This window comes from Physeter macrocephalus, chromosome 6 (genome assembly GCF_002837175.3).
Source record: "Physeter macrocephalus isolate SW-GA chromosome 6, ASM283717v5, whole genome shotgun sequence".
NCBI lineage: Eukaryota > Metazoa > Chordata > Mammalia > Artiodactyla > Physeteridae > Physeter > Physeter macrocephalus.
In genome coordinates, this window is record NC_041219.1 from 84,851,434 (window position 1) to 84,874,213 (window position 22,780).

Genomic DNA, 22,780 nt, shown 5'->3' on the forward strand with positions numbered 1-22,780 from the left:
TCTAACTACCCATGGATAAGAAAGCAATCTAGTTTGGCTGATAGGAGAGCTCTGAAAATTCAAATGTTCCTTTCTTCACCAGTTTCCAAGCCCTTTCCTTCCTAAAGATTGGAGACTAGATCGATGCTTGAGGGTAAAAAAAAACCATGGCCACAAGAAGACGGTGGCTGAGAAGTCGAAGGCTAGTTCCTAAAGTAGATCCAGGGAGGGTAGAATTGGAGAGATGTTTGGACCTTGGGAAAAGGATGGGAGAAGCCTGTTTATAATTCATCTTTACCTTTAGTCATTTAAAATCACCCACATGAAGGAATTCCCTGGTGGTCCTGTGGTTAGGACTCCGCGCTTTCACTGCCGAGGGCCCAGGTTCGATCCCTGGACAGGGAACTAAGATCCCAGAAGCCACACACACAGAGTGTGACCAAAAAAAAAAAAAAATCACCCATATGAGTATGCGGCATGTCCCTTCCGAATTTAGCCAGTTCTGACCACACCATAGATGAAAAACCAGGCAACAGCAGCTCTGGGGGGATGGGAGGAGTTAGGGTCCAGCCCTCCCCGTGTCCAATTTCTCTGTGTCAGCTGTTGTCGCTCAGCTGTCCACTTTCCTCCAGCCCTGTCATTTCAGCTCTGACACCAAGGCGAGAGGCTAGGAGGTCTACAAACACCGTCTGGGTAGCTGGTGTGAGTACAGAGAGTACTGGGGGGGCTTAGCCCCCAAGGAAGAAGACCAGCCCTCCCCCAGCACCACCGTCAAGATCCCAGGGGCTCCCTCTTTCCTCCATAGGCTGTGGACTGACTTAGGGAATTCCAAACGTAAGTTGCCTCTTCATCCTCTTTCCATTTCCAGGACTGCTCACCCAAGCTTCCCCAATCCATAGTCTATTCAGCTTCTTCATTTCTCTGCTTGTCTGTGAGTAGTTTGGGTTTTAGGAGTGAAATTATTATTATTCTACTCAGGACAAGAGCTAGGATTAGAGGGTGGGGTGGGGGTGGGATCAGGGGAATGGAGTAGTAAGGGAAGAAAAGGCTCATATTACTCTGAAAACTTAAAATAGCTGAGGCCTGAGGCAGGCTGGGAACTAGGCACTGGGCCCCCAGGGCTCAAGAGAGAGGTAGAGGAGAACAAATGTCCCCAGCCCATCCCTCCACGCATGCTTGTGGACACACACATTAAACCTCTTGAAAGGGGATCTGGGAAGGTGTGTGTCACATTTCTATTGCCCACAGATTCCCAAGAGAAACAAAGTAACCTGTAGGGAAATCCCTAAACCACACAGCCTTGTGCACTGTTTTGGGGCTGTAAACTCTGGGGTTGCCCTTCAGGGTAGAAGGATGGTTATTGGTTTGAGGAACTGGTTGGGAAGGTCTTTAGTCGGTTGGGCTTTTCTCTGGACTTGCATGGAATCTTTCTGCTCATAAGCCCTATAGAAGGATCTCTGTTTAACCAAATTTCTCCCAAAGCCTCCCCTTCAAGGACCACCCCACTGCAAGGGACAGGAATATGGGAGGGAAGAATAGCAGTCAGGGATTAGATTTCACAGTGGGGTCCAACCTCTTGCAGGATGACAGAAAAGGAGGTGCTGGAGTCCTCCTCCTTCCCAGCAGAGACTCGGCAAAGTGGGGTGAGTCTGGGCTTCTGACCACTGGGTGGCGGGAGCTGGGAAAGCACTGCAGCCCTTGAAGAAAAGTAATTGAATTGATCTCACTTGTATATGACTCATTTATTGTTAAAATGCTAGCTAGCACCCGCAGCCCCTGATACCCCCTAATCCTGGGGTGTGCCCCTTGCCCCAGGCTAGAAAAATGTATAGTTAGCTTCAGCTTTACGTACTCTGGAAAGCAAGACAGTTCTTTTAACATTGGGTCTCCTTCACTCCCTCAGCTACAGCGGCTGAAGCAATTGTTCAGGAAGGAGTCTACAGGGACAAAGGAGATGGAGCTTCCCCCAGAGCCCCAGGCCAATGGGGAGGCAGGAGCTGGGGGTGGGCCCATCTACTACATCTATGAGGAAGAGGAGGAAGAAGAGGAGGAGGAGCCACTCCCAGAACCTCCTAAGCTTGTTAATGATAAGCCCCACAAATTCAAAGATCATTTCTTCAAGAAGCTCAAGTTCTGTGATGTCTGTGCCCGGATGATTGTGCGTGAGTCATGAAGGGAAGTGGAGAGTGTGATGTCGAAGACGGGGTGGGGGAGAGGGTTTAGGAAAGGAGTATGTGTATATCAGGCAGGCTGTGGTAAGATTTGGCTTTAAGAAAATACTATTACAGACTGAGAGTGTTGGGTCCCAGACAGAAAAAGGACCTAAGAGCTAGAGTAGCAACAATGGTACAAAGGGGAAGGGAAATCAGGAACCTCACCCAGATGTTCTCCCCATCTCCCAAGTCAACAACAAATTTGGGCTTCGCTGTAAGAACTGCAAAACTAACATCCACGAACACTGTCAGTCCTATGTGGAGATGCAGAGATGCTTCGGCAAGATCGTGAGTAGGCTCTGGGGAGCAAGAAAGTAGAAGGGAGGGGACGTGTTGCCAGCTACCTCCTTGCCAGTCCCTCCTCAAATCATCCCACCCATTTCCCTGCTTTTTTTTCCTCAACTCATCTCTTACTCCAAGAAGGGGTGAATACTCATGGGAGAGATGGGTTCTGGGCCCTACCTTGCTATCTCTAATGCTTTCTCCCCTCCAATCCTACAGCCCCCTGGTTTCCGTCGGGCCTATAGCTCCCCTCTCTACAGCAACCAGCAGTACGCTTGTATCAAAGATCTCTGTAAGTGCCCCATACGGGACCTGAGGGAATGGGCAAGCCTAGAGATGGTTTCAGCACCATCTCCAGATTGGGAAGCCAAATTCTGAAACAGATTCTATTTCCCATGGTTTTCACTCAATCTAATGTTTTAGCCATCTTGGATGCAGAATCAGTATTCCCCTGTCTTATAGCAGAGGGAGATAAGATTTAGCACGGGCTTTGTTCAGTAAGAAAGAGACAGAACCAAGACTGAAACCTTTATCTGCCTGACTTCAAACTCTGCTCTTCATATGCAAAACCGTTTCTAAGCATGAAGCAGACTGTCCTCATCCTTGTTAGAGCATAGTGCCAGACTCAGGGCCAGACAAGAGCTGTGGGCATCCTGGGCAGATTCATAATTTGGCAACCCTTAAAAGTGTATTTGTTGACAATTTGCTCAACATTTATTTGGAGGAGAGGCTGAACTCTGTGAGGAGCATGGATGGAGAAAGAAGAACCCACTGGTGGTAGTACCCCAGCTTGCACATGCCACTCAACGGAACAAAAGCCAGGAGTTAAAGGACCACTCTCCTTAAAAGGAAAATAGTGATTCTGAGTATTCCCCAACTCTCAAGCAACTCATTAGCAGAGTTGTCTTTCCAACATTATATAATGCTCTGCCTGGAAGGAGTGCTGGTAAATATTTTTCTCCATCACATTTCCAGTGATGTCTTTAGAGCTCTTTATAAATTGAAGACCCTAGGTATACCCAGCTGACACTTTCCTAATTCTAAACACACACGCACCTACTCAGTCCCATCTCTCCCTTAGGAGGTCTCTCTTTCCTCCAAGCCTTTTTCTGCCTCCCCAGTAATGTCTCCTTTCTTCTCCCATTCCAACTAGCTGCTGCCAATCGCAATGACCCTGTGTTTGAAACCCTTCGCACTGGGGTGATCATGGCAAACAAGGAACGGAAGAAGGGACAGGCAGATAAAAAAAATGTGAGCACCCAGTCTTCCTACTGAGGCCTTCCAGAGACCCCATGGAGCAGGTCCTGTCTCCTCTCTGGAAAGCTGACAGAAGTAGGGATCCTCTTCCCCTAAAATTGCACATAACCCAACAGACAAATTTTTGCATGCAATTTTAAAAGGCCTCAGTTTAACAACTCCTGCCGTAGCATGTGTTTACTCCAGGAACTCCCTTCTGAAATTGTCAGATAAACCGCCATAACTAACTAAAGGCTAGGCCTCAGGGCCCTGGCATTGCCAGGCAACAGAGGAAAAGCTATGCTTTGGGATTTGGAGAGGAGAGCTTGTCATGCCAACTAATCAGAGAATTCTAGAGCCCCCCCAAGTGTTCATGAAAATAATCTGGTCTGACCCATTTATCCTATAGATGAGGAAACTGAGGCACAAAGCTTGTGGCCAAGAGCACCTTCATTTCCTTTTGTAATAGGTTACTAGGTTGGTAATACAATAGACGTACGTATTCAGTTCAGCAAGGAATTTGTTAGCATATCCTTATATCTTTCTGGACCACAAGGATGGACTAATGTGGATAATGGTTACAGTTAGATGGATTCCTAAAATTAGTTGAATGACAGCACCCAAAGGATTCTGGTCCTTTAGGGAGTTTCCAACTAGAGGGAGATTTCTGATGCTTTATGACATGATTTAGTCCTTAGTCCTCACCTATGGACATTTTTCTCACTGATACAAATGAAGATATAAATGATATATCCCATTAAGTTTGTGGGAAACCTAGGAGGGAAAACTCATACACTGAATAATGTATTCAAAAATCTTACAGACTAGAAGACAGACCAAGAACTAATCATTCAAGATTGTGTAAGGAAAAATACCTAACTGTTCTTGAATCAAAAAAAGAAAACCAACTGCACAAAAACAGAGCTAGAGATCTGGCCTCAAAGTAGTTGATATGGAAGTTGGGTGCAAATTAGGGATTTCTTGGAGTGAGCTATGACTTATAAGGCACTATCAATGTGATGTGACTGCTTCCAGAAAGGCTAGCCCACTCGGGTTCTGTTCTCTTAAGGGAATTCTAAAAATTGTGCTGCCCATTTTTCTCTTACACACTATAGTATTTTTAAGGGCAGACATTATAGTAAAGGACATGGATTTTGCAAGGTAGTGAGCTTCCTGTCAAGTACGTTCAAGCACAATGTGGTGGTCACCTGCCATGTTGTTTCAGAGGAAGTCCTTGCATTAGGCAGGTGGTTGACTAGATACTTGTTCCAAGGCTCCTTCCAACACTGAGATCCTATTCTCTAGTTCTCTGGCCTGACTTGAGAGCCAGGGCAAGCATGGGTTTCCAAGACAGCATCTTCCTAACTCTAGTGCCCTCTCCAGTCTCTAGCAGCCATGATGGAAGAGGAGCCAGAGTCTGCCAGACCACAGGAAGGCAAACCCCAGGATGGTGAGTAACACCCACCTCCATCCATAGAGATGGAGGGAGGGTCAGGGCTCAGCTGTGGCACAGGAGATGGAGGGCCAAAGAGCATGCCAGGTTTGGAGGTAAGAGGCCCTGGAACAGAAAGGTAAGGGATTGAGGGCTACACTCCGGAAGCCAAAGACAATTTGTTGGTGTTTCCCATTCCAGGAAACCCTGAAGGGGATAAGAAAGCTGAAAAGAAGACACCTGATGACAAAGTGAGAATATTTTCTCCCTACGGGGACCCCAGTCCTCTCCCCAACCCAGGTGTGACACCACTCAACGCCACTCATGGCCTCAGCAGAAGCTCACACTTATTCCATGGGTTCCAATCATTAACCTGTCTTCTCCACCACCTCACACATACACACAGCCAGCATATTCCTCTTAGTTCAGGGACATGAAAGGAGAGGTGGAATGTAGTGTGTCTAGAAAATACCCCTGCCTTGGCCTCCTGCCCCTGCACCTCCTGGGACAGAGGTGCCCTGAGACTCATCACCCCCTTTCACCCCCAGCACAAGCAGCCTGGCTTCCAGCAGTCTCATTACTTTGTGGCTCTCTATCGATTCAAAGCCCTGGAGAAGGACGATCTGGATTTCCCGTGAGAGGCCTTAGGATTGGGGTGGCGGCGTACTGGGAGTGGAGAGGGGAGAGCCCAGCTCCCTATGGGAAAGGAAAAGGGGGGACTCAGGCATGGAGCCTATTTGGGGCTGGACCTGGGCACAGCCAAGGGACTGAATGTGTAAGGCCCCTAAATCTCAGAGGCCCCTTCCTTCCTCTCCCAGGCCTGGAGAGAAGATCACAGTTATTGATGACTCCAATGAGGAGTGGTGGCGGGTAAGAGAAATGTCTGAGGCTCGGGTGGGACATGGGTTTAGAACCAGAGATTGTGAGATTAATTCCCTCTACCATCTCCTTTAGGGGAAAATAGGGGAGAAGGTCGGATTTTTCCCTCCAAATTTCATCATTCGGGTCCGGTCTGGAGAGCACGTGCACCGCGTAACAAGATCCTTCGTGGGGAACCGCGAGATAGGGCAGATCACTCTCAAGAAGGACCAGGTAGCTCAGCCCCAACTCAACCCCAGGCCCAGAGGCTTCTCTGCAAACTACACTCCTTGCAGATCTTAACCCATTAATGGGACTAGATTGGGCCTCCATAACTCTGGACTTCCCTGCTCAGCTCTTCTACTGTTTTCTCTTGACTCCTCTCCTCCCTCGTCCCTTAATCCTTTAGATTGTGGTGCAGAAAGGAGATGAAGCCGGTGGCTACGTCAAGGTCTACACCGGCCGCAAGGTGGGGCTGTTTCCCACCGACTTCCTGGAGGAGATTTAGGCGTGAAGACGCCTGCTGGCGGGAGATAGCCAAACCCCATTCTGGGCAGGCCCAGTGGAGGTTGGGGAGAAAAGGGGCGAAAGCAACTATACTGTTGGTTGGGGAGATGGGAAGACCCGCCGGAACGTGACGGTGCTTCCGGGAAGGGACTGGTTCCCGTCCCCCTCCCCCGCCGAGGGCGTCGGATACTTGGTGCCCGGAGCAGCCTCACTCGCAACCCCTCAGGTCCAGCCTTTGAGATCTGGAAAAAGAACGCGTCTCCACTAGGGAGACGGGAGGGGGGATTGAGACGAACCATCGAATGTTGCGAATTAAAGTTTTGACAAAAGTTAGAAAAGTATACTGTTTAACTGGGGGCCGAAGGGAGAGGGAGGAGAGAGGGCCTAGGAAGGGGTGGCGAATCTTCCTCAGCTCTCCCCTCACTGCCATCGGGTAACCCGAGACCGACCTGGGCCGAGGCTGGTGCGAGGTGGGGAGACAGATGCGTCCGCCAGGCAAGGCCTCTGTCGTCAATGAAGAAAGGGGAGCTGGACTGGGGTCACGGCCCCCGCGCCCCTGCTGCTGGGAGCAGGATCGGGTAGCAGGGTAGGTCCCACTAACTCTTAGTGATTTCGCCGTGGGCAGCCCCTTTTATTTCCGAACCTGGCTCAGTTCCGAGCTAGGCCGCCAGGGGGCGATGCAAGATCTCGGTTGAAGTGCGAGGGACGGGGGTGGGCGGGTGGGGGGAGAGGAGAGAACCGGAGACACCAAGCCCGAGACCCTGGTCCTGGAAGGGGGTGGGGTGCGTGCCGTCTCCATGGCAACACTTCCTCAAGTCCTCCGGGAACTGAGCGAGCTAGACCGGGGGTGCCTAACCCCTCCCGCGCGGCCCCCGCCCCAGCCCTTTGCGACAGGTACCAAGTGAGAGGGCGCGGGGCAGACAGCTAAGCAGCTCAAGCGGAGACCCCCGCGGCGGTGCGCCGTATGTAAATGATATCATTTACATATGCGAATATGCAAATGTACCAGCCCGGGTCGCGGTGGCAGGTGGCGGGGAGCGGGACGGTGTAGGAAAGGGAGCTGAAGGAGACGAGGAGTTTAGGGACCTGGGAGCGGACCAGTGAGCGGCAGCCTGGGGTGGCCGCTGGAATGGGGCTGGCTGAGGGTCTTGAGCTAGATGGTGGGTGGGGGAGGGCCAGCCTGGCCAGTCAAGAGATCCTCTTCTCTTTTGCCGGTTGTCAGCCAGGCCTGAGGTTGGCACCGCCTAGCAAGGTTGGCAGCGGGAGCCCGGGCACCATCTGCTGCTGGAGGGGGGAGGGCAGAGTCTCAGCTGGGCTGGGGAAGAGGAGGGCCCGGGACGGGAGCGCCCCCCTTCCTTCCAGAAGGCTGAGGTGTGTTGGGGGTAGGGAAGCACACGAGAAGACTCGCCTCAGAACCTGGTTCGGTTTCCAGTTCCCTTTGCCCTTGACTGTCCCGGACGCCTCGGGGCGGCGGCGGGGTCATAAAGGGAAGCTCAGGCAGCCCCCTCGAGTCACGCTTGGGTTGGAATAGCAGATCGCAGGCCCCCCTCCACCACCGCACGCAAATCAAACCTTTGCCCCCATCCCTCCTCAGGATCCACCTACCACCAAAGCGGGGGGCAGGGACGGATAGGGCTAGGGTCGCAACTCTTCATCAAGCGGTCAAAGGGACTCAAAACCAGAGCCCCCCAAGATCCTCGAGAGCGCCCCACACACACATAATGCTGAAGCAAAACCAATTTACTGGCTCATTGGGCGGCAGTGCTGGTGTAGGGGTACCGCGAAGCAGAGAGAGCTGCTGTTCTCTCCCCCCTACACTCGGGGGGCACCCTCCTCCCCCGCCTCCCGGAGCCGGCAGCTGTCCCTAATTAGAGCGGCGGTTTAATTGGATTTATCAGCAGTTAATAGGAAATTAAGCAAAGGGCCCGAGAGAGGGAGGGCCGGGAGGAGCGGGAAGGCTGACTGTGCCGAGTTCGAAGGCAGGGTGCTGGGGTGTCAGGGGTGGGGACCCAAGACCCAGTTATAGCAATTGAGCCCTTTGGTCACACCCTCCCCCCAGTACTTGCCCCGTCTACGGACCCTGGCCCGCGGGCAGAGAGCAGGTCTCAAGAGAGGGAGGCAGGAGGGACAGCGACCCTGTATGAGCCCCCAACGCCCCTCACCCCTGCCAGCAGCCGCCTGGGTGATGGATGATGCTGCCTCACACTGCAAAGGTCATAAGTCTGGGCCAAGGAGCTGACTGAATTGAAAACAGACTGAAGGAGGGGCCGGGTTACTAGGGTCCAGAACACAACCCACGTCCTACCCCTCCCCAGTGCCCACCCGGCTCTTAGCAAAGAAAGTGCCCCTTGAAGTCCGAAGATTGAGCAGCACCAGGGATGAGCCTGCCTCCTGGCTGTGTTGGGGATGTGCTGGGAGTCTCCCTATGCAGTTGCTAATATCCCTCTATGGCTTTCCCACCTCTCCCCCAGCTACCCGGGTTGAGGCTGGCAGGGTCGGCTGTGGCCAGAGAGGCCTAAGGTCCACAGCACTGGCCCTGGGGGCCAAGAAAGGAAGTTTGTAGGCGGTCAAGCAGGGGCGCAGGGTCCACAGCCCCAGGCATCTCCTATCATCAGAACCTCATTATATGGCTAGACTAACAAGGCCTGCTTCAGGGATCACAGTGACCTCTCTGCCACACTTCGCCACCGCAGGGCACAGGCAGCAGCTCTGGCATGTGTGGGTGTGAAACTCTGAGTGTGTGGGGGGAGGGGGGAAGGGGGTTTCTCTGTGCCCCTGCTGATTATGGGTGTCTGTGTCCCTGCTCTGTCGTGTGTGTGTATGTGTGTGTCTGTGCCCTGAATGTGTGAGGTGTGTCTATCAGAGTCCCAGGTGTTGTGTGTGTATATGTGTGGACCCCTGGTATGTGTGCCCCTGGTGTGTGCCAGTGCCGCTGAGTATGTGTCTTGTCCCCGACCTGCCCCACCCCTAACCTCTTAAGATTTTTGGCTATCTTAGCCCCTGGGTGTCAGATGTACATATGTGCTTTGACGGGTCTACGTGTCTGTGCATTCTTCACTCCCGCGTGTGCCCCGCGTGTGGGCATTTACGTGCGCTTCTGCCTGTAGGACCGTGTATGTGTGAGAACCAGGAAAAGCTTCTGGTGAGTGTGTGTTGTTCGGGCGTCTCTGCCTGCAGGTGTGTGTGCGCCTCAGTGACAGTGCGTGGGCGTGTGCCTGGGTGTGAGCTGCGCAGCGGCATATATTCGAATGACAGTGTGACGCACGCACGCACGCTCGTGTATACGTGTGTGTGTGTGTGCGGGCGCGCGCGTGTGCGCTCGCCAGGGTGAGTCTCCCGCCCCCGCCCCTTCCTCTCCCCATTTCTATTCCTCTCTCCTCTCCGGGCGGGCTTGGCTCCGCCGTCCGCATCATCTCCATCCATTATTGAAGAAAGAGCCGCGTCCGCTCCAATCACGTCAACATCCTCCGCCCCCCTCAGTTCCGCTCGCCCCGCGGCCTCTCTGTGTGCTGGGGAGTGGGGGAGCCGCAGCGCGGCGGGTGCGCCGGGTAGTAGCGGACTCATGACCTTATGCCCAGAGCTGGGCCAGGCACCGGAACGCCTGGGTCCCGGGTGGAGAGCGCTTTGCATAAACAGATGGCGCAGGCGTCTTTGTCTCGCTAGTTCGCTCGCTGCGCGGCTCCGCGGCTGTCTGGCTGATGCAATAATGATCATCTCAGAGCCTCGGGACCCGGCGTCCTTAATAGCGGCAGAGGGGGTCAGGGGCCCCGGGGCTCCCGAGCAGATGCTGGGCACTGTGTCTTCCAACCCTGGCGCCCCCTCCACGCCGCACTGCTGCAGAGGGAAGAAGGAGCCCGCGCCAAGGTGACGGGCGTGTGGAGGTGACCGGGAAGGGGACCCTGGGCAGTGCCCCGAGGTGTCCCCAGGCTGTCCCGTTGGACTGCTGCAGACCCCCAGGGGCAGCAAGGCAGAGAATAGGAATAGAACCGGGGAATGGGAGGGGGGAGAAAGACAGTGACAGAGAGAGAGGCATTTGTAAAGAGAGGCACAGCGAGGTAGAGCAATGTAGAGGGAAGGAGAGACGAACGGAGGGAGACACAGAGAAACAGATGCAGGAGGACACAGCCAGGTAAAGAGAGCTGCAGAGGGAGAGACAGAATGAGAAGGAACAGAGAGACAAGTGATAGGGTCTGAAGCAGACGCAGAAAAAAATGGGCAGCCAGAGACTGGGGCAGGTAGGGTCAGAGGGTAGAGAGCAGTCTCGGGGCGGAGGCGGAGCCCCGGGCATTTGGAGCAGCCCAGCCTGGCGAGAGAAACTGGCCTGAACCTGGCGTGCCCGCAGCTGGCGAAGTGGGAGCTTCCGCGTCCCCTCTCCTTCCCTTCACTCGGCCCCACCTCACAACAGAAGAGTGGAAGTTGAGGGACCCACTGCCTTGGCGGTGGGAGTGGCAGGAATGGCTGACCGGCCGGCCGGACCGACACTCCTGGCACTAATTTACCTGCTCAAAAGCCGCGGGGCGCAGGGCCAGCGCGGCCCGATAGGGGGCGCCTGAGGCATCGCCCCCTAAGAGCTTGAGAGCAGCTCCGCCTCCAGGGGGCGCCCACACCCACGGCCCCGCTGCCAACTTGTTCCGCGGAGTCCAGCTGCTTTTGACGTTCGGCTCCACCAGAGCGCGGATTAGGGTCTGTTCGGTTTAGGGTTCAGAGTCAGATCCCAGCGGGAACCCAGCTCGCCCCTGGCCACGCCTAATCCGCAGCTAATGAATGACCTCTGTCGGCTCGGTCAGCGTGGCCTGAGTCCTTCTGGTGGGAAAATGCGGGGAGGTGGGAAGAAATGGGCTGTGGAACCCAAGGAGTTCTGTGTCTCAGCTTGGCCCCAGAGACCACGATCCAGTGATGGGCGGGGCCTTAGAAATAGGGCCACCGACAAGGGGTCAGAGACAAGTACCAGAAGCAGGTGAAGGGTCAAGGAGCCCCGGAGAGGCAAGAGCGAAAGCAGTAATGTAATAAGGAACTCCGGCGGAGGCCCAAGGCAGGAGGATCAATGGCGGCTCCAAGGAAAGAAGCAGGTCAGAGGGTCCGTGACCCTCTGCGCTAGGCCCGGGTCACGGGAACTCACAAGAAAGGGCACCGGAAGGAGGGCGAGGGCCCAAGAAGCAAAGGGGCGCGGTACAGGGGGCCAGACATCCCTATCGGCATTCTGGCGCCCCAGCTGTGCCACCAGAGCCAGATGTGCAGCCCAGCTGTGCGGCCCTCGAGCTCGAGCTCCAGGAGTGATTTTTAGTCCCAGAGACTGGAGGGCTAAGGGGCACAGGTGACAGGACACCCCAGCCCCTGACCCAGCCCTGTAGGTGCGGGTGCTCAGGGAGGGCCGGGCTCTGCGCTGCTCCAGGCTCTGACATCCCGTCAGTTGCCCTCCCCCGTCCCCCACACACGTAAGCACTGAGTCTCTGTCTCTTTGTTCTCGCCGTGTCTCTGACACTTTATCTCATTATCCGCCGGAGGGAGGCGGAGAGCTCGGGACCCCGCAGCCTAATTACAGCCGCGCTTGTCAGCGCAGGAGGCTGGGGAGGTATCAGCTCGGGGCGAAAGCAAGAGGGCCCCCAGAAAGGGACTTCTCCCTCTCGGTGCTCTGAGGGGCACAGCGGTGGGTGCACAGCTCGCCCCTGCCTGGGCACCACGAGGCTCTGGAGGGGAGAAGTGAGAGAGCTCTGTAGGATGGGCTGCCAGGGCAGCAGTGGGGGAGGCAGGGAGGATGGAGGTTAGCGTGGAGTGGGGAGAGGTGGTTAGGGCTCAGCTCCTGGGTCCCTAGGACCCCAGTTCCCCGAAGACGGTGGCAGTGAGCTTTCCCACCCTGACAACATAGCATACATGCGAGTTCATACACCCCAGCTGGTCGCGTAAAGGGAGGCAATCGCTCTACGACGCTTCTGTCTCTGTGTCTTTTTCTCTTTTCTCCTTCAACATCTTTTCTGTCTTTCCTCGACTGTTTCCTTTACTCCATTCTCTTTGTCTCCATCACAGCCAGAGACAGAACGTGACCTCCTTGGATGGCTACCCCAGGTAGGCAGGGGAAGGAAGTCTCTCAAACCCCCAAACTTAACCAACTGACTCATTCTATTCTGAGCCAGGTGTAAGATAATGCCCGGTTTCCCTGGCCTCCAAACACTGTTCCAGGCTAACCACAACACAACTTGGAGAAACCAACTTGAAGAAAACACCCAGGACTAGAGCGGCTGGGGCAGCTTTAGTGCTGTTGGTCTATCTGTCCCCATCCTCTTCCCACTATACTGTGGAGGGAGACAGAACCAGGGCCCCCAAGACCTGCCAGCTCCTGGGTGGCTCTAGGGGTGTCAGGGAAGCATTACAGATGCCCTCATTCTTTCCTGGCCCCTCCTGGTCCCACCTGTGAACACTCCCACCAGCACTTTGCTGGAGGTCTGTCTGCCTGTCCCATGGTGAGTCCGTCCTCCCACTTCTGGATCCCCCTCAATCAGTCTCTGAGTCAGAGTCTGAGAGGCCTCTCCCTTGGACCAGCCCAAAGCCCAAAGCATGATGATGTCCCGTGGGCCAGGGTCTGACCCCTTGGAGTGGAGAGTGGATGAGCAGAAATTCCCCTGTTGCCCAACAATTCTCTTCCCAGCCGAGCCGGGAACTGCCGTAGGGAGAGAGATTGGGGGCGGGGAGAGTCTGATGAAGCGGCCGGGCTGGGCCAGGCTGGGCTGGGCTGACCCCTCCCCAGAGAGGGGCGGGACCCCAGGAGGAGCAAGGGAGCAGGGACGCTGGAGAAGAGCAGACACTGGAGAGGCGACATGGCAGGAACCAGCCTCGGAGCCCGCTTCTGCCGGCAGATCAAGAGACATCCCGGGGTGAGTTTGGTCCCAGGAACCATGATTCTACCTTCTAACTCTCTCGCTGCCCTGGCAACCCCCAAATCTCCCAGTACCCTGCCTCTTGCCTAGTTCCCCCAAAGCTCCTAATACTTCTTCAGGGTGCCCTCAATCCATCCCTGCAATATGCCCTCCGTGTCCCTTGAATCCACCTCAGACAGACTCACAATACTTTGAGGGAGACTACGGCAAAAATGTGGTGTGGGAGGCTGCCGGTCCTCCCTCGCGGAAGGGAGGGGGCGCCAGACCCGGGGTGGGGGAGCGGGCGGGCCGAGCAGAAAAGCTTGTAAAGGGCGATTGGGAGGGGGCTGTCCCTGAAAGTTACCTCTGTCTTCCCGCAGCTCATCCCGATGATCGGCTTCATTGGCCTGGGCATGGGCAGCGCTACGCTCTACTTGCTGCGACTCGCCCTGCGCAGCCCCGACGTCTGGTAAAGGCCGGGCTTGGGACGCAGGAAGGGGTCCTGGGTGGGGCAAGATGAGACAGGGACGCACAGGCCTCCCAGGAATGGTGGGAATGAGGGGTCCTCGCGGGAATCCCCAGGCAGGTGGCATCTCGGGCCTGGAGCCCGCTCCTGACCTGCGAGGCCCCCAGCCTTCGCTTGGGCCCACCAGACAGCTCACTCCTCAGTGGCTGGCGACTCGGCCCGCTTTGGGCTGCGGAACTAGCACCGCTCCCGGCCGCGTTGCCATGGTGACGCCGCTCTGCTGGCCGCCGGCGGCCTTCTGGTCCCTCTGTCTCGCCGCCCAAGCTCTGGGGCTGTGGCCGGGTGAGCTGCTGGGGGCGCCTTTGGGGCCGGGGCGGCGCGGGGACCGCAAGCCCCGCCAGAGGCGGCGGGAGTGTAGGGTCCTCCAGCACGCAGGAGCACCCACGGCATTGTCTGAATTCGAGGCACATCACTACAACCCCAGCGCCTCGGGATTTCTGCCTGATTCCCACCGCTCTGCTCTATGGGGCTAACCTGGGGTGACAAGGAGCAGGCGGGAGTCCCTGGGCCGGGTTGTCACGTCTTGCACCTGGCCCCAGGCTGACAATGCTGACAGCCTTCTTGTCTCACTTGTCAGCACCATCTAACATGCCTCCTCCCCTCTCAGTCTCTGGGAAATGCCCCCCACCTCCGCGGAAGAGGGGGCGTGCTGGGGCGGAGGCGCAGACCCTGTGGGTGCCCTGAGGCTCCAGAGTCCTAGCTCCCAGAGAGGAAATCCTAACCCTCCCCATCCCTCTCCACAGCTGGGACCGAAAGAACAACCCAGAGCCCTGGAACCGCCTGAGCCCCAATGACCAGTACAAGGTAACTCCCAGTGGCTTCAGGGTTGCGCCTCCATCCGCTCATCTCTTGATCCCAGCTGGCGCCTCCCACCCCAGCAAAGGGAGGCCTGGGGCACTCGGTGCAATCCGCCTTTCTCTCCTGTAGTTCCTTGCAGTTTCCACTGACTATAAGAAACTGAAGAAAGACCGGCCAGACTTCTAAGCCTGGCTGCAGAGCACGTCGATGTAAACCACCACCAGCCAGCCTACTCATTTCTTCCGCTCTCCACCGTCCACCCCAGGGCACCACTCTAGCCACCCTGTCCAGCTCCTGCTTACACAGGCCAGTTCCCACAAGGAGGGGAGGCAGCTCCACCCCCACCCTCTTCCCTTGCTCCCAGCAGCGGAAGCACCTCTGACCCTCAGCTTCAGTTCCACGAGGGGGGAGGGGGAGTTAGGAGGGCAGGCAGTAGCCTGGGCAACCCAAAAGGCCCATGCCAGCCCCCCCTGCCACGCGGGCCTCACAGGGCGTGGTGCACACTACGTGTGGAGCGTGGCCTATGTGAGAGCCAAGACCAAGCAGAGGCCTGAGTGCCAAGTGACGTGGCGGGCCCCACTTTAGCCCAGGCTCTGGGCACCAGCCCAGGGGCGGTGCTACTTTGGCTCGACTGGGCTCGACCAGGCTCGTCACTGACAGCCCAGCCAGCTTGGGATGAGGCACCTACACCCAAGGAGGTGAAGCTTGCTCCTCCCAGTGCCCAAGCCCCCTGCTTCCCGTGCCAATGGGCACCCTCTCCCGCCTCACACCTGGGCCTCCCCCTGCCTTCCCCACCCCTCCCTGCTCCCCTCCATCCCCTGGGATCAAACAGAAGCAGCCGTGGGCAAAATACAATTTCATTTAACAAATTGAATTTGCTGCGCCTGCTAATCACGTCTGGTGTCGGCTCTGATCAGAGGGAGAGGAGACTGCAGCCCCAGGGGTACTTGTGGTAGTGGTGGGAGGGAAGGGAGGGACATGCTGAGGGAGACAAATCACCACCTGGCCCAGGGGACCCCTCCCACAGTAACAGAAGCTCAGGGCAGGTCAGCATTTTATTAGATAAAAATGAAAGAAGGGTACCTACCCACTCCTTCCTCTGGCTCACAAGGGGAACTCCCCCCTCCCCAAGAGAGGGCAGGGAGTCTATAACACTGAGATAATGAGAGAGGTTAGGGCAGAAAGCCCCAAGCCTCTTCCTTCTAAGTCTTGTTACAAGAAGAAACCTCCTCAGCTACAAATCCTGGGAAGGGGAACTATACCCACCTTTTCCCCTAAGTGGGCGGCCTTCCCCTCCTCCAGCAAAAAATTGGAAGATAGGCAGTTTACCCCCACCCCTAACTTGTCCAGGTAGGGAGGGGGAAGAGGAATGAACGTCAGTCTGTGCACTTCATCTCTTAGGTGCCTTCAGTGCTCATCAAAACCAGGCATGGGGAAGGCCTTGGCAAACTGCTCCACCCGTTGCCTGAGGTCAGCCAGCTGATGACTTGTTTCTGGGTCTTTGAGCAGGAAGGATTTGAAATCCTGGAGTTTGGCTAGAGATGGGGGAGGAAAAAAAAGTGGTCAGAACTCTGGGGAAGGCCATTCGATCAGTTGAAGGAAGGGGGAGACACTGAATGTAAACTGGGTGGGGGCAGGGGAGGTCTTGCCCACTCACTGGTCTTGCTCTTCACCTCCAAGCCGATGTTGACACCTTCATCTATAAAGCCCACAACTTTCCGGAAGTCATCCTCACGGAACTGTCGAGAAGTCAAGGCTGGGGCCCCTGGGAGAGAGACAGGAGAGGATTAGCATGGCCCAAGCCCACCTGGCAGCCACCCTTCCCTCCTGGAACCCAGGTCTCACCCAGCCGCAGGCCCCCAGGTGTGATGGCACTTCGATCTCCAGGACAGGTGTTCTTGTTGGCCGTGATGGATACGAGTTCCAACACCCGTTCAGCTCGAGCTCCATCCAGGCCCTTGGGCCGCAGGTCTACCAGCACTAGGTGGTTGTCAGTGCCACCTGAGGGGGGGACAGTAAGCAGGAAGTACTGAGTCCTGGGCCTCTGCCTGAGGGTACAGAGGCTTTCACCTACCCCCCGGCTCACCAGACACCAGAGAGTAGCCTCGCTCTAGCAGGGCATCAGCCATGGCCCGAGCGTTCTTCAGAATCTGCAGGGAGTACTCCCGGAACATGGGGGTGCAGGCCTGGAGATGAGACAGCAGCACTGCCACCTTAAGCCCTGCCCCTTCTGCCCCTCCATCCCCAGCACAGTGTGACCCCATCCCAACCCCCTCCCATCCTGGCACCTCCCTTCCATCAGCTCCAACTTCAGTTGGCAAGGTACAGGGTCTGAACCTGTAGGCCATGCCCCACCCACCCCACAAGAGTAGGCTGCCCAACCTGCTTTAGGGCTACAGCCACCGCAGCAATGGCGTGGTTGTGGGGGCCCCCCTGCAGGGACGGGAACACAGCAAAGTTGATTCGGTCCTCAAACGTGTAAGGGATCTCCCGGCCCGTCTTGGGGTCCACAGCCCGCACCCCCTTCCGGTAGAAGATGAGTCCTGACCTGTGCAGGAGGTAGGCGGTCAGAAATTAAGTCGAAAAGAAAGGGCAAGGGGGTGGGGAGAACAGAGGAAGTGGCTGGCCCAGCCCGGCAGGCTTTAGAGTCCAGCACAGCTATGCTCCGTGTGCTAGACTCCAGGGGCTGAGGGGAGCAGCCCTCACCTCCACCCCCAAACCCCCTGCCGGGGAACTGCCTCCACGGGCAAGAGAAGGAGAACTGTCATAGACAGGGCTTCTGGTGGGAAAGAATTCCTCAGATCCAGCCCAACAACGCCCCGGGAGTGAAGGCAACGAGAGGCAAGGCCTGACCTGGCCCCTCGAAGGGTCTTGTGAGCGGTGGTGGTGACAACATCCGCATGCTTGAAAGGTGAGGGGATCACCTTGGCAGCCACCAGGCCACTGATGTGGGCCATGTCCGCCAGCAGGTGTGCCTTGACCTCATCACACACCTGGGCAGGTACAGAGACAGGCCTCAGGCTGGGGAGGACCCAGACAGGCCTGCCCAAGGCTGCCCCTCCTCCAGAATCTCCCCACCAGCCCTTAGGGAGGGGCGGGTACACCAGCCCTCCATTCACCTCTCTCATGCGGGCGTAGTCGATGAGGCGAGCATAGGCACTGGTACCAGCTATGATGAGTCGAGGTCGGAAGAGCCGAGCAGTGAGTGCCAGCTGGTCATAGTCAATGAGGCCGGTTTTGGGCTGGACAGACAGACAAAAAGCTAAAGCCCTAAGAAGAAAGCAGGGCAGCTCCTCACAACTCCCTCCCCACACCCTAGAGCACTCACATTCAGCTTATAGGGCATAGACTCGAAGAAGATGGACGTAGCTGAGATCCGCTTGACATCAGACATGTAGCCGTGGGTGAGACTGGGAGGGGAGGAGAGGAAGTAGGCAGGTTCAGAGTGGAATAACTCTCAGACTTAGCCACTCCCTTCCTGTCCCACTCCAAAGGCCGGGGTCTCTGGAACACTGCTCCTAGCAGGCAACACCCTCATGGCTCTGGGAACCGCTTTCTGGGGTCTTATCTTCCTCATTCACTGGAACTTGCAGGACTGGGAGAGCCCTGTTTCATCCACATGGAACACAGTAGGTGTTCAACAAATTACTCTTCTCCCACGCCCATACTGCCTACGAGCCCATCACCCACCCCATCTATACTCACTGGCCCCCATCGGGCAGGTCCAGCCCCATGATTCGGTCATGAGGCTGCAGAAGGGCTGTGTAGGCAGCCAGGTTGGCTGGGGACCCCGAGTAGGGCTGGACATTGACTCCCCACTGAGCAGGATCCAGGTCAAAGGCCTCCAAGGCCCGGCGCTGACACAGCAGCTCGATTTCATCCACTACCTCTGCTCCTCCATAGTACCTGCAATGGGAGGGGAGTAGATCAGGGCACAGAGAAAGGGTTCCACCATCCCCCTGGACCAGCAGCAAAGGACTGGGAAGGCCACTTCTCTATACACACTGGGAGGGTACAGGCAGGTGTCCCCCACTGGGATCACCATCCCTGAGGCTGTCCTCCAGCCTTCTGGTGCCTAGCCCTCACCTCTTGCCAGGATAACCCTCCGAGTACTTGTTGTTCAGACAGGACCCCAGGGCCTCCAGCGCAGCTCGGCTGCAGAAGTTCTGGGGTGGGGGAGGGGGCAATGTCAGAAGGTATTGAGCCCCCTTCCCTGGATCCCACAGCCCCATCATGCCAGAGCCCCAGGCTGCAGGGAGGAGCCGGGTTCTACAAAAGCGCTGTTCATTTAGGATTCCGTGCCAGGCCTGGGGCAGGGCCAGAGCAGCATCCTCAGAAACCCAGCTGCTGTGATAGGTGTCTCCAGCAAGGCCACCTGTCCAGTTGAACCTGTGCTTCCAAGCTTCTCTTTCCTCTTGGGATGGAAGAGGGACCAGACTAAACTATAGGAGCCCCGGGAGGCTCTGGAAGCTTTCTAATGCCCCATCCCATAAGCCAGACTGGCCCTGCCTTTGCTTCAGAGGTCAGTAAGAAGAGAGGAAGATCAGGTCCAGCAGGAAGGCCCTGAGTCTGAAAGGGAGAGCTGGAGAAATAGCAGGAAGATGACCTGTTACTTGCAGCACCCACGGTGGCCTAAGCCCTGGCCCCTCTCCCAGGCCCCACCTCTGAAGCAATGAGCTCCAGGCCACGACACTGCCTGTACTTCTCTCTCCGTAGCAGCTCCCACATCTCAGGGTCACTGTCCGATAGACTCTCCTGGCCTGACCAGCCCTTGGTTGCTTCTCCAGTCTGGGTCTGGGCTGCCTCGCTGTGCTGGCACCGTATGGCCATCCTGACCAGCCGACCACATCTCCACAGAGGCTGGGGGAGGAAAAGACAGGGTCAAAGAAAAAGTGCCCAGACAAAAACAGTCAACAACCCTCAGCCATGCTTATCAGGCCCTCAGGCTCCATATCCAGCAGCCAGTTGTCTCGTAGGTCTGTTCCAGTTCTCACCACTCCCACCTCCACCTTCAAAAGCCAGTTCTAGAGCCAAGGTTGAGATCAATGTCCAGGGGGTGGTTCTGATTCGGTCCATTCACCTCACCTCAGACTCTCGTCCACCTCTGCCCTTGAACCACTCTGCAAAGCCTCGGGCAAAGTCTGTCCTCTAGAAGCCTATGTCTCTGGAACTCGGGGGCAGTCCCCACCAACAGAAACACATGGTCTTCCTGCAGAACCTTCACAAAGTGATACCCCAGTCAGGGTGGGAGGCAACCAAACTGGCAAGAGTTAGGGCAACGAGCTGTACAGGTGGTTTCCAGAGCAACGGAGGTGGCAGGGCAGACCTTCAGCAGCCCCTGGGGAAGAGGTGTGTGTATGGGGTTGGGGGTGGACTGCTGGCAGGGAAGCCAAAACCCACATTTTGTCTTTTGTGCTCCCCACTCTTTCCACCTCCTTCCAGCCCACAGAGCCGCGGGACCCCTGATACAAGCAAGGGTGACCAGCTGCATCATTTGCATGGCTCAGAGCTCGCAGGAAAGACTTAGCTCGCCAGTCCAGGCCAGGAACTCAGCTCACTGGCCAGCACAGGGTCCACAGTTCTCTTCCCTAATGCCACGTCAAATGGGCGGTCACAAGGCCTTGGGGCATCTGGTCACCGATATGGAAAGGGGCCCCAATCACCCCGCGTGCACCGGGGGTCTCAGAGTCATTCTCTCTCCCCTCCCGGAGGACCCAGACCACGTGCGTTTAAAAGCCAAGAGAAACCCAAGTTTGTGAACAGTTAACTAGGATAGGAGGGGAGCTTACTTCCTACTAGTCACCCAGCCTCCGGAGCCCCATTCTTACCCGAGTCGTCCAGAGCAAAGAGAAGGGCAACATCGCAACCGGAGATGAAGGTCGCAGGAGGTCCAGGCACCAACTCCGGCCGGAGAAAACTAAAGGTTGGAAGAAAACTGATCGGAGAGCGCGTGCGCGAAAAGAGCTGCCGGGAAGCCACAGAATTAGGGCGGGGTCTACGCATGCGTAAGGTGGACGCTTTATGGTCTTTTGGGAATTGTAGTTTTTTTTCCCCTCTTCTTCACTTTCGTTTCCCGTCTGTAGCCCCAGGGTCAGAAGCTTTTGCCTGAACGAAAAGAGATCCAGCGCCGCCCCATCTCCTCGTTGTCCTGAAGCTCTTCAAGGTTTTCTTTCTTTTTTTTTTCCTGTCTGTTGTCCAGACAGCAACAATTTATTGGGTGTCTACTGAGTGAACCTAGCATTATTAGGCTCTTTGGGAAATACAAAGACTCCTATACAAGCTGAAGAGCCCTGTTGCAGTGGAAAGCACCCTGGTTTGGAAGAGTGAGAGACCCAAGTTCAAGTTCCAGCTCTGGGACTAACTAGCAAATTAGCCTATTTGAGCCGCATTTTCCTCACTTATAAATCAATAATAAAATAACATGTGGGAATTAAATGAGGCTGTATGTAAACATGCTCTTGGATGGATCATCCCCCCCTCATCCTCACAAACCTGCCTCCTCCGTGGCCATCTCCTCTTTCCCTGGGACATCCGGGAGCTGACTGAGGTGCTCCCTCCTTTCCTTGCACTTGTTGAATTTTGTTACCAATTCATTCTTTCTGCTCCAGCAATCACGGAGCTCTCTTTGTATCCTAGGGCTATAGATCCTTGGAGCTGGAAGGGATCTTCCTTGTAGCCTGACTTCATCTGGACTCATCCTTTAGGGGAGGAACCCATCGATCCCTCCAGGAGTAGGTTCCCAAACCTGGACATCAGAATTGGCTGGGAAATGTGATATAAATATATGAGTGGGGAGCCTTTCCTCAGAGGTTCTAATTCAATGGATCTTAAACACCTCTCCTTAGTGATTCTAATAAACAGTGAATTTGAGAACCACTGCCTTACAACATTACAATTCATTCATTCAGCAGACACATTGAGCCCCTTCACCATGCTAGGCATGCCATAGCCGTGGAAATATCAGAATAGATCACTGACTGCCGGTCCATCAAGAGGTGAACAACAAATGCAATTACAGGCAGAGGCACCTTACTCTGCTCCCAGATGTCCAGATGTCCTAAGAGCAAGGGGAGGAAGCGGAGAGGATGGCGATGGAGGAGATAGGTTTGTGAGTCAAAGAGGGGGAAGACAATCCGTCACAAAGCCTATTCACTTGCAAAGTCTCATTTAATCTCCAGAACTATTTTATTATTGCTTTACAAGTGAGGAAACTGAGGCTCAGATGGGTTAACTCGCTAATTCCAGTCATTCCCACTTGGTTCTCATAACAGGCCTCAGAAGTCCCCCCTTAGTTAGCTCTAACCTCCTTCCCTCCCACTCTAGCCTCAGGTGCTTTCAGCTTTTTCCAGTAATAAGCTTGGTGCTGGATTCCTCTCCTTCTTATAAGGAGTCTATCTGCTGGGTTCCTCTCCTTCTTATAATCTCTGACCCAGAACCACTTCCCACCTTCCTCTTCATTTCAGTTGATCCTGTTATCCATCCATCCATCACCTATTTATTTTCCCCATACTGACTTTTCACTCCCAGGTGTGTCTGGGTGAGACTCACCTCCGACTCAGTTTCCCGCTGGAGCCAGTGGGCAATCCTCTGGAGAACACTGCTCTCTTCCAGTTTTACCTTGACCCAGGACTCAAGGCGAAGGAAGGCTGAAGACGAGGTGTCGTTCAGTGTCTCAGCTAGTCTGTACCTCCTCCCTCGCCCCCGTCAGGGGTCCCGAGGGGAGGCGGGGGGGTGGGATGCTGAGCTTGAGAACTGCTAATGAAGCCGCAGCCAATTAACGCCCGGGCCAGGGCTGGGGGCGGATAAAATTAGCAGCTGTGTCGACAGGAGTTAGCTGGAGGCGGGGGGGTGGGGAGAGGGTGGGCAGCTGGCTGAAGGGGCCCTTGTTTGCGTTTGCAGACAGCAAGCAGCAGCGACGCTGCTGGGCTCTCCAAACTCGCGCTCGTCCCTTCCCCCACCCCCTCGTCTCAGGCCTCCCTACCTCTCTCCCTCCCTCCCCCAATCGTCTGCAAACTCAGCGCCCACGGAATTAGGAAGAAAGAGGAAGATCGATGACTCCAGATGCCGAAAACACCGTTTCCCCTCCCCCCGCCCCACC

At 55.8% G+C, this 22,780-nt stretch overlaps 3 protein-coding genes across 6 annotated transcripts; 2 read left to right on the forward strand and 1 right to left on the reverse strand.

Moving 5' to 3' along the window:
* The first annotated feature begins 631 nt into the window (after nucleotides 1-631).
* STAC3 (SH3 and cysteine rich domain 3) lies at nucleotides 632-13,253 on the forward strand. 4 transcript variants are annotated; one of them, XM_024123046.3, is made up of 13 exons: nucleotides 632-813; nucleotides 1,562-1,622; nucleotides 1,883-2,141; nucleotides 2,383-2,480; nucleotides 2,694-2,766; nucleotides 3,628-3,725; nucleotides 5,094-5,160; nucleotides 5,344-5,393; nucleotides 5,691-5,776; nucleotides 5,961-6,012; nucleotides 6,097-6,234; nucleotides 12,532-12,570; nucleotides 13,224-13,253. In XM_024123046.3, exons 2-13 carry the CDS (start codon nucleotides 1,563-1,565, stop codon nucleotides 13,236-13,238), a joined length of 1,035 nt encoding a protein of 344 aa, XP_023978814.1. In that variant the 5' UTR covers nucleotides 632-813; nucleotide 1,562; the 3' UTR covers nucleotides 13,239-13,253. The 4 variants fall into 4 exon arrangements, with proteins under 4 accessions (XP_023978814.1, XP_028347018.1, XP_028347017.1 ...); XM_028491217.2 differs by lacking the exon at nucleotides 13,224-13,253 and adding an exon at nucleotides 13,151-13,209; XM_028491216.2 differs by lacking the exon at nucleotides 13,224-13,253 and having other exon boundaries at nucleotides 12,532-12,716.
* A 17-nt stretch (nucleotides 13,254-13,270) lies between these two features.
* NDUFA4L2 (NDUFA4 mitochondrial complex associated like 2) lies at nucleotides 13,271-15,556 on the forward strand. The gene is made up of 4 exons (XM_024123047.3): nucleotides 13,271-13,376; nucleotides 13,739-13,827; nucleotides 14,628-14,688; nucleotides 14,812-15,556. Exons 1-4 carry the CDS (start codon nucleotides 13,320-13,322, stop codon nucleotides 14,866-14,868), a joined length of 264 nt encoding a protein of 87 aa, XP_023978815.1. The 5' UTR covers nucleotides 13,271-13,319; the 3' UTR covers nucleotides 14,869-15,556.
* An 87-nt stretch (nucleotides 15,557-15,643) lies between these two features.
* SHMT2 (serine hydroxymethyltransferase 2) lies at nucleotides 15,644-21,245 on the reverse strand. Its single transcript, XM_007103869.4, has 12 exons — nucleotides 20,511-21,245; nucleotides 19,345-19,542; nucleotides 18,769-18,848; nucleotides 18,388-18,588; nucleotides 18,011-18,092; nucleotides 17,802-17,924; nucleotides 17,536-17,675; nucleotides 17,065-17,230; nucleotides 16,769-16,868; nucleotides 16,528-16,683; nucleotides 16,340-16,447; nucleotides 15,644-16,217 (listed from the first exon to the last, which is right to left on the reverse strand). The coding sequence occupies exons 1-12, from the start codon at nucleotides 20,541-20,543 to the stop codon at nucleotides 16,090-16,092; spliced, it is 1,515 nt and encodes a 504-aa protein (XP_007103931.1). The 5' UTR covers nucleotides 20,544-21,245; the 3' UTR covers nucleotides 15,644-16,089.
* Between the last annotated feature and the right edge of the window lie 1,535 nt (nucleotides 21,246-22,780).

What these genes read in the sequence shown, in the direction of transcription:
- STAC3 (XM_007103871.4), top strand. Translation starts at nt 1,563, where the DNA reads ATGACAGAAAAGGAGGTGCTGGAGTCCTCCTCCTTCCCAGCAGAGACT. An exon ending in GGAAGGCAAACCCCAGGATG is followed by an intron (nt 5,161 to 5,343) that starts GTGAGTAACACC and finishes TTCCCATTCCAG; the next exon opens with GAAACCCTGAAGGGGATAAG. An exon ending in TCACTCTCAAGAAGGACCAG is followed by an intron (nt 6,235 to 6,409) that starts GTAGCTCAGCCC and finishes TTAATCCTTTAG; the next exon opens with ATTGTGGTGCAGAAAGGAGA.
- NDUFA4L2 (XM_024123047.3), top strand. Translation starts at nt 13,320, where the DNA reads ATGGCAGGAACCAGCCTCGGAGCCCGCTTCTGCCGGCAGATCAAGAGA. An exon ending in AGATCAAGAGACATCCCGGG is followed by an intron (nt 13,377 to 13,738) that starts GTGAGTTTGGTC and finishes GTCTTCCCGCAG; the next exon opens with CTCATCCCGATGATCGGCTT. An exon ending in GCCCCAATGACCAGTACAAG is followed by an intron (nt 14,689 to 14,811) that starts GTAACTCCCAGT and finishes TCTCTCCTGTAG; the next exon opens with TTCCTTGCAGTTTCCACTGA.
- SHMT2 (XM_007103869.4), bottom strand. Translation starts at nt 20,543, where the DNA reads ATGTTGCCCTTCTCTTTGCTCTGGACGACTCGG. An exon ending in TGGAGCTCATTGCTTCAGAG is followed by an intron (nt 18,849 to 19,344) that starts GTGGGGCCTGGG and finishes CCCCCACCCCAG; the next exon opens with AACTTCTGCAGCCGAGCTGC. An exon ending in TGGCTGTAGCCCTAAAGCAG is followed by an intron (nt 16,869 to 17,064) that starts GTTGGGCAGCCT and finishes TCTCATCTCCAG; the next exon opens with GCCTGCACCCCCATGTTCCG.